General features: G+C 36.7%; 1 protein-coding gene across 1 annotated transcript; it reads left to right on the top strand.

Annotated features, from left to right (window-relative positions):
- Positions 1 to 8,954, top strand: LOC308693169 (uncharacterized protein). Its single transcript, XM_081369956.1, has 24 exons — positions 1 to 16; positions 98 to 266; positions 440 to 1,849; positions 1,936 to 2,075; positions 2,357 to 2,558; positions 2,965 to 3,069; positions 3,380 to 3,570; positions 3,667 to 3,808; positions 3,926 to 4,570; positions 4,674 to 4,795; positions 4,907 to 5,009; positions 5,113 to 5,237; positions 6,182 to 6,301; positions 6,386 to 6,433; positions 6,510 to 6,593; positions 6,812 to 6,877; positions 7,423 to 7,483; positions 7,589 to 7,639; positions 7,723 to 7,767; positions 7,862 to 7,917; positions 8,007 to 8,074; positions 8,164 to 8,192; positions 8,288 to 8,441; positions 8,539 to 8,954. Exons 1-17 carry the CDS (start codon positions 8 to 10, stop codon positions 7,459 to 7,461), a joined length of 3,720 nt encoding a protein of 1,239 aa, XP_081226082.1. The 5' UTR covers positions 1 to 7; the 3' UTR covers positions 7,462 to 7,483; positions 7,589 to 7,639; positions 7,723 to 7,767; positions 7,862 to 7,917; positions 8,007 to 8,074; positions 8,164 to 8,192; positions 8,288 to 8,441; positions 8,539 to 8,954.
- The last annotated feature ends 428 nt before the right edge of the window (positions 8,955 to 9,382 follow it).

The raw sequence follows: 9,382 nt of genomic DNA, 5'->3' as shown, positions 1-9,382 counted from the left end.
AAAGAAGATGGCGGAGGTAATACATGTGCGATATAATTTGTGGTTCTCTTTGCTTTACATCTTTCAGCTTGGGTAATTATTTAATTGTTGTTGACAGACACATGTTACAGTGAGAAGAATTAATGAGTCCATTTGCATCGAAGACATCCGAGTCGGCGATTTATATCGATGTCCGTTCTGTGCTCTCAGTGTTTTTAGACCATGTGAATATCACAACATACACAGTCATTTGCAAAGCCACAGACTTCGCGCGGTTCGCCATGAACGTAAGTATGAGTTCAGTTGTGATATGCATGCCTGTTATAACTTGTTAAGGTTATAGATAATAACGTGAATGGTGATGTTACGTATCATAATTGGTAACTTATGACAAACATGTTTTGCTTTATATATGAATTTTCCTATTTTAAATTGTGTTTGATGTTTATGATTCTTTTAGATTTGATCATCTTTGACTGCCACTTGGAATGCAGACAAACCAAGCACTTTCACTGCTTCCACTGCTCAAAAACCCTAATTAAAAAGTCTGATTTTATAAAGCACATAAATATGTGCAAAGTAGTCAAACAGATGGTGCCTTTGTCTCATCAGAGTAGTGACACATCTCCAAAACCGGTCCAGTGTGCATCTTTGTCTCCTCTTAGTAGTGACACAGCTGCAAAGATGGTCCAGCGTGCGTCTTTGTCTCCTCCCAGTAGTGACACAGCTCCAAAGATGGTCCAGTCAGTTAGTTTTCCTGCTCAAAGTGACGACACCGCTCCGCAAGTGACCAAAACGGTGTCTTTTGCACCTCTTTCTGATGCCACCGATAAAACCCGCTTGAAATATGTTCATAGAAAACAGGGGCAAAGATTATGTTGTCCCCACTGTAATCTGTGCGTTTTAAAAAAAAACCTCAAGAAACATATACAAAGGGCACACTTGAATATTGAACCTGATATCACTGCACAGTCTCACCTTCAAAGTCAGTGTATTGACCCAAAAAATGCCGTTTTTGCTGTTGCAAAATCGTCTAAAGGCCCTTGTATACCCATTCATGTTATCAAAAAAACATGGGGCATTTCACACAAGGTGACTTGTGAACTTGATGTCTGCAATTCTGTAATGGATTTTAAAAAAAGAAGTGGCATGCGATCTTGTCAGTGTACACACTTAAAATCAGTGGATTACTGCAGATCTGATGCTGGAAATGGTGTCCTGCATGAAGAGGCTTTAAGAGAAATGGTACAGCACAAATGGTTTTCAGAGGAACGCAAAAGACAGTGCTTAAATGCTCAGAAAAAAGCTGAAGAACAAAATGTGTGTTTTGCATCCTGTGTGACTCTTGGTGGTCCATCCTATATGCACTATGTGTCAGTTTTTGAGCCAAAAGTTTCATTCTATAACCGATTGGGAAGAATCATGGTTGTTTATAATGCAAAAAACAACACATGGCATTGCCCTTGTACTCGGCCAAGACGCTCCTGTATACACAAGGCTGTGTGCAAATGGTATCTTTTCCAAACCAACAGAAAAATGTTCCAAAGAGTGAAGAGCACAGAGGTGGAATTGACCTGTAAGACTCCTGTGTCCACTGGCAATGGACTTTCTGATACAGAAAAAGACTATACTGAGAACATTTTGTACCCTCCAAAAAATGAGGACCTCAAGAAAATGGTGCAGTATATCTTTACAAAGAAAACAATACCTTCTTCCTTACCCATCTCAGCAACCAATTTAGATGAAAAGGAATTCCCAAAAGTTTTGGTTCCAGATGAAATGCACTGTTCATCGTGTTCGGAACCCCTTAGTGATCCTTTGCTCATCTCTAATAAAGCTAAAATTGTCACAACAGTTGGAATAATTGAAGGTTGGTATTTATTTGTTAGTAGTAAATTCTTACTTCAATAATGTGTGTTAAGATTAGCTGCTTATTTTGTTTGTTTTTGTTTTTAGGTGTTGAAACCTATTGCAAGACATGCCCAGTGTGTGGACTTGCATATCGCTATCAAGAATGGAGTACTGGTGTGCATAACTATGATGACCACATCATACTCAGTTTGAAATTTTGTCTTATGCTTCGGAGTTTTTTGCAGGTATTGTGGATTGCCTTATTTTTTGCAGGTTGTCCAAACTCAGTCCTGAAGGGCTTCTGTCCTGCAGTTTAGCTCCAACTTTTCTTAACACACTTGCCAGGAAGTGTTTTGTATTCCTAGTAAGAACCTGATCAGCTGGACCAGACTTTATTAATTACCGATAGGTTTGGAGCTAAACTCTGCAGGACAGTGGCCGTTCAGGAGCAGGATTGGACACCCCTGCTTTACAGTGTTTAATGTTATTGTCACAACAATGTCAATACCTAATTTTTCCTCTTTAGTCTCACACCGCTGTTGAAAGAGTCTGTAAAGCACTTTCAATATCCAATGGAGTGGTTTACCCAAGTAAAACGGTGCTTTGTGCTTATTTGCACTTTGAAGCATTAACTGATCACAACTACCAGTTTTCCTGCTTAAAGTGTGGATTCCATCCCTCTGTTGTTATCATGGATGCCCATCGAAAAGCAGCTTTTAGCATGCCAGGTATGATACAGATCTAATTAGAATTTAAAATATCCTGACTTGCATGTAACTTATTAGAATCAATCATCAATTGAAGTTTTGAGTTGAGCTGTCTTTTATTCATCAAATAATCCTGAAAAAGTATCACAGGTTATAAAAAATATTTCCCATTCTGTCATAATAAATTACATTTAGATCATGTGACACTGATGACTAACACTGAAATAATAATGAAATAAAAATAAATGACTGACACCGAAATCATTTTTGATGGTATATTAAAATAGAATGCCATAATTTTAAATTGGAATTTCTGCTCCAATAAATGCAGGCTTGATGATCATAAGAGACTTCCTTCAAATCATTAAAAATAGTGATGTTTTATAAGTTTTGACTTGGCACTGTATTTGTAATTTTATTTTGTTAGTCAGTGAAATAGAAGAACCACCAGCAAACTTTGATGGACAGGTGGATGTGGAGGCTTTTTGGAATTCACTGCGATTGGAGATTATTGCAAGAGGTCTTGTGGAGAGTAAGTTATTTTATTCATTTGGATCAAAGTACTACACAGACACAGGTATTTGTTTTATCTGGTATTATGCCTAAACTTTTACACTGGGAGACATTACACATGGATGCAACATGCACACACACAGATTAGAAAAAACATCCCAGAAACACCTGCTATGAGTGTACCCCATGACATGATCTATTATTACATATTAATTAATTTATATTTATGTATAACTTTATTTTGTTGTTAAACTTTAGAAATAAAAGTGGAGTTATCACTGGCAACAACATTATGACTTTTTTTTTTTTTTTCTTTCTTTTTTTTGCAGCTGGAAACCCCAATCCTTTTGCAGTCAAACCAAGTTATCACCTTTGGGTGCCCTGGATTGGACCGAATACTAGGAAGTCTTGCTCTGTATTGAATACAGAATGGGAGAAAGTACATTCATCAAATCCTAATCCTGCATCTGAAGTTCCAGTAACTGAGGAAAGGCTTATTGATGAGCTGATGTCACTGAAGGTGTAGTGTTGTTTTGTTTACCTTTTTGTAACAGTATTCTATTGTCATTGTTTATTTCTAATAAATTCTGAGTTTTTTTGTTGTTTTAATTCATAGGTGGCTGCTGTCCGACAGTTATGTGCATCATGTGGGTTAGATAACAAGGGATCAAAGATGGACCTCATAATGAGACTGAGGAGTGAAATGCAAAACAGATCATCATATGACAAAATTTTTCAAAAGGTTTGGGGTGCATCAGGTTTGTATGCACAGATATATCTTAATTTATAATAGAAAACACACATTTCTTTATTTTTTTACTTATTTTTTTACTTTAAGTGCTGCAATCATTAATTTGAAACAATCTATCACTTAGGTGGCTGGGCAGTTGTTATGTGCCCCTGCGGTGTCGTTAACAGCATTAAAGTCCTGGTAAGAGCTGAAAGTCCAAGGGACTTCGCTGACATGTTGCTGTCCTGGAAACACCTTCCCAACATATCCATTTATGACTTTGCAAGAGGACTTTCCACTCATGCAAATCTCCGCAATCCAAACATGATTCCCTTCAGCCCACACGAGGGTCGGCTTTTGGAGCCAAATGATGCCAATATTGCAGCAGCAGAAGAGGGAAGACTTAAGATTTCATTGGAATGGCTCAAAGAGAAGAAAATGCCTGCTGATGTGAATGGGCATCCATTAACTGGCTCATCTGATCACTATGTACTTTCTGACAGATTCCATGAAAACAACACAAAGGATCCCCGTGATAAACTTCGTAAAATACAGCTTGTGCCTGAGTTGGCTGGAAGAGTTAATTCTCAGTGTGCGGAGCAGTTGTTTTCTCAAATGAGAAAAAACAATTACTTCCTAAATGTTATGAAGCCAACAAATCACTTGTTTCTTATGCGAAACCTGCTGCACCACTACAACGTTGCGATTAACACTAGGTTTACCGAACAGCTTACCAAGGCTGTTGGTTGCAGTCAGGTTGTCCTGGATGAGCATGGCCAAGCACTTGCAGGTAAACTTAATTTTTCATAATGCAATTTAATGTCATTATTTGTCTTCTCCAGAAATGTTATTTGACACTGGGGTTAGATGACACTCGCATGCTTTATTGCTAGGGACTTTAAGTAAAAGCACAGTCGAAATGGATGATGAGCCAAGTACAGACAAGGCGTCTGTGACAGGGCTGAAGGATGTAATTTTTAAGACCAGCTGGGAGCAACCATTCAGCGAAGAAAAGGTGATTGCTCTATGAAGGTTGAAATCTTAAAAGCTGAGGAATGAGTAGCCTGAAACATTTTGTAATGTTTGTTGATAATGTTTTTTGCTCTCACGTGTTTTGGACACAAAGCAAAATTGGAGTGAACATGTGTCACGTGTTTGTTCTACAACCCTGATGCGAGAAGTTGGTTGCAGTCAGGTTGTCCTGGAAGAGCATGGCCAAGCACTTGCAGGTAAACTTAATTTTTCATAATGCAATTTAATGTCATTATTTGTCTTCTCCAGAAATGTTATTTGACACTGGGGTTAGATGACACTCGCATGCTTTATTGCTAGGGACTATAAGTAAAAGCACAGTCGAAATGGATGATGAGCCAAGTACAGACAAGGTGTCTGTGACAGGGCTGAAGGATGTAATGCCCAACAAGACTGGCTGGGAGCAACCATTCAGCGAAGAAAAGGTGATTTGCTCTGAAATCTTTTAAAGGGATACTTCACCGTTTTTTCATATTAAACTGTTATTCCCCTAACTAAGACGAGTTGATGCATACCTCTCTCGTCTCAGTGCGTGCACTTAAAGGGATAGTACACCCAAAAATGAAAATGCTGTCATTTACTGTCCCTCAAGTTGTTCCAAACCTGTATGACTTTCTTTCTTCTGCTGAACACAAAAGACATTTTGAAGAAAGTCAGTAACCAAACGACTGATGGACCCCATTGACTTCCATAGTAGGAAAAAAAGAATACTATGGAAGTCAATGGGGACCAGCAACTGTTTAATTACCAACCTTCTTTAAAATATCTTCTTTTGTGTTCAGGAGAAGAAAGTCATACAGGTTTGGAACAACTTGAGGGACAGTAAATGATGACAATTTTCATTTTTGGGTGAACTATCCCTTTAATCGCTCTGGCGCACGGCGACACTTTGAAAGCACTTCGACTCGGCGCAGTAAAAAGTCACGCTTATTAAATCCTCTCCCTCTCACTTCTGTCATTAGAACCAACGTGACTTTTTACTGCGCCGAGTCGAAGTGCTCCCAGTGCTATCCCGCCATACATTATTGTTATCCTTTTTACCCGCTTAGAAAAGCGCCACGTTTTATTTTGTCACCATACTTGGTCGTGTAACTACTCGTGTAACTGTATTTAAATAGGGAAAACTCTGTTTGGTCCCTAATGAATGAACTGGGCTAAGTTAAGTGCTATCGAAGTGTCACCGCGCGCCTGAGCGATTGAGTGCATGCACTGAGACGAGAGAGGTATGCATCAACTCGTCTTAGTTAAGGGAATAACATGGTTTAATATGAAAAAACGGTGAAGTATCCCTTTAAGCTGATGAAGGCTCAAGTAGCCTCAAACATTTTGTAATGTATGTTGACAATGTCCCCCCCCCCCAAAAAAATAGCTCACACATATTTTAGACACAAAGCAAAATGGGAGAGAACATGTGGCACGTGTATATTCTACAACCCTGATGCGAGAAGATTTTCAGACCTTGGGATTGGAACGCAATGTGGAGGCAACAGTTAGGATCATCTTAAATTTCTTTGATCCAATTTACTTTTCAAAAATGTTCCTGTTTTTAAGTGAAGCTGTGATATCTTAACAGATTCTGAATTGCTGTTTCAAGAAAATTGAAGACCTCAGCAAATTGCAGGTAAAATGTCATTGCTTGTAGCGTGAATAAAATGCAAAGAGCTATTATGAAGAAATGTGTATGTTTCTGTAATTAGGGCATCCAAGTCTGGACGTCTAACAGCTATGTGAATTCAACGCTGATTCCCCCACTTTGTGCAGATCCCATGTTACATATCCCTGTAAGCAATTTATATATTTTTTTCCAACAGTAATATTGTAGTTAGGATTTGTTATTTTAGCATACATACTTTGGATTTCATTGACTGTTTCTATGTATTATTGCTATTGACATTTTATGTGGCATATATGTTGTAAGCATTCTTTCAAAGTGTCCAAAAGATTTCACAGAGCAAAATAAACAATGTGCATCATTTTGTATTATATTTATTTTTGATAGGTTGATGCTTCTACAAAAGACTGCATTCTATTTCCATCTTGGATCAAGTCACACTGGATGCTTTGTGTAAGTCATGAAGACATTTTTATCCATGTCAAATTGATTTCTGTATTTTGTGTTTTTTTAACAACCATTTTCAGATTTTGCGCCCAAAGCTGAAACAGGTGTTTTTTCTTGATTCACTCTGCGCGAGTGGTCTGAGTGATGGAAGATACAGTCAAGTGTACAGGTCTTTTACATAGCTCAGTAGTTCATGTTCAGAAGTTCCAGTTGAACAGTTCTTGTTCAAATGTTCTCAGCTGCTGTATGGTGGTTCAGTTCTAAACCATTCAGCATTTTTCTTTTTTTCTTCATTTGTGACGTTCTTGTGTTAATGTCTGATGTGAATTATATGAGGTCATTAAAGTTTATTAACGTTGAAAGTACCAAAACACTAATAACCAATCAACAGTAAGGAGCGTACACAATCAAAATGGGGGACTGTTGTATAGTGTTCATAAGTTTAGCAGCAGTGTTATAAAGATAGGGGTGAGATACCTTTTGAATAGGGGCTTGTTTTGTTGATTTTGAATTTCAACATCATTTCTCGATTTCTAAAAATCACTTAATAGGAGGGTTGCTCAGACTGTCATTCCTGGCCATTGGACTGAGATCTCCTGTAAGGATCTTCCAGTAAGTTTTTGAATCATCACTTATTCTTTTAGCACAATTAAATTAATTGCTTTCTTGCTTACTTGCTTTTTTCCATTTCTTGATTTGCTTGCAAACCTTATCCAGGAGATTCCAATGCAGCATTTCTCCAATAATTGTGGAGTCTTTGTGCTCATGGTGAGTTTTTATATGACAGGAACATCAGTTTAATTTAGAAACCAAATAAAAAAAGGTCTTAACAAGTAGCCTTTGAATTTCAGTATGGCCTGTACATTTCTCTGGGGGTGGCTTTTGACTTTTCTGAGGTGAGTCTTCAGATCTTTGTTCTACACATTTTTTTTTTTGCAAGCCAGTATAAAAACAATTTCAAACATTGTAGTAATGTTTTTTTTTTTTAAGGCTAATATGTCAAGAATAAGGAAATGGTGGTGTGTACTGCTACTTGAAGACTCGAGGTAAATTCTAATTCTAATAAATTTAAAGTAATGACATTTTAGCATTTTGTAATCTCTCTCTCTCTCTCTCTCTCTCTCTCTCTCTCTAGGTCTCCTACAGATCGAAAAAGGCACAGAAAAGATGCTGAGGTTGAAGGCTCATGTGAAGTCAAAACTGGTATGGTAAACAGTTTGAAATATAACACATGTAAAAAAAAAATAAAAAAAAGCCAGTGAAAATGATTTTTTTCATTATTTTTTTTTCAGCCATGGACCAAACAGGAGGCCTTGCTAATGTACTGTTGAATATTATTTCTTTTAAAAAAAAATTCTAAAAAAAATTGGAGTCATGTAGTATTTTAAAATAGTTTTTCCATACTTTTATTTCCAGCTACCACCAGAGTTGCTCAGTCACATTCTTCTTGATGTTGTTTATGAAGAAGGAGACAAAGCCTTTTACACTCTGTCACTAGTGTGCAAAAAGTTTAATGAAACTGTCCACCATCCAGTTTTTCTTAAAAAAGCTCACTTTGCCTGGCTGGACAGTATGTATAAGTATTACTTTATGAAATGAACAAGTTAAGCTAATATATTAAATTCATTTTTTTGCATTACAAATTCATTTTTTCTTTTGTCTTGTAGGTATCGTTGACTGGAAGTCAGTCAATCTGGATGTGAGGAAAGAATACAGGGTGGAGTTTAAGCTCACCAGATGTGATGCCTGTGGATTCCTCTACAAAAACACCACTGGATATTGCGGCAGTGGAAAGAAGGGGGTCTTCACTGCGTTCTATTCAGACAAAGAGTTTGATGGCTTCTGTTCTATGGACTGCTACTACAGTATGAATCAGTAAAGGAATGAGTTTTTCAGTTCTATGGACTGCTACTACAGTATGAATCAGTAAAGGAATGAGTTTTTCAGTTCTATGGACTGCTACTACAGTATGAATCAGTAAAGGAATGAGTTTTGACTTAGAATACAAGCCTTTGATGACATTCTATTGACGTTTCAAAAAATGAATTGTAAAAATGACAATTGAATAAATGTATTTTGTATAAAATGGTGTTTGTTTTGCTTAATTGATTATTTTCACTTACAAGTTTATTAAACTGTTTTTACTTCATTTTATAATTATATGGTGAGTGTTTGATCAAACATGTATATATGCCTTTAAAACGCAAAAACACTTGCTGTACCATTATTATAAAAATAACATTACTTTTAGTTTGTATGTACTTTAAATGAAAGTTCAAACTAGCATGACTTTAATAGTGTCAGGAGACATTTTTATCTTTAAAATAATTTAATTTGTTTTTTAATGATATTTTTATTTTATTAGTTCAAGTACAGACATTTCAAGTATAATGCAATAAAAAAAAACCAAGATTAACACAAGGCATTGTAAATACAGCTCAAAATGTGTAAACCAGAGAATAACAGTAAGTATAAAATGCACATAATACAAATAAATGCAAAAATAAAAAA

Source organism: Scardinius erythrophthalmus (assembly GCF_964197995.2).
Source record: "Scardinius erythrophthalmus genome assembly, chromosome: 7".
Lineage (NCBI taxonomy): Eukaryota > Metazoa > Chordata > Actinopteri > Cypriniformes > Leuciscidae > Scardinius > Scardinius erythrophthalmus.
Note: the sequence above shows the minus strand (reverse complement) of the source record. Positions and strands in the feature narration are given on the sequence as shown.

Bases quoted from the DNA above. Each gene is read 5' to 3' on its own strand.
- LOC308693169 (XM_081369956.1), top strand. The intron at 4,571-4,673 runs GTAAACTTAATT...CTTTATTGCTAG, and splicing joins GCATGGCCAAGCACTTGCAG to GGACTTTAAGTAAAAGCACA. The intron at 6,302-6,385 runs GTTAGGATCATC...ATATCTTAACAG, and splicing joins AACGCAATGTGGAGGCAACA to ATTCTGAATTGCTGTTTCAA.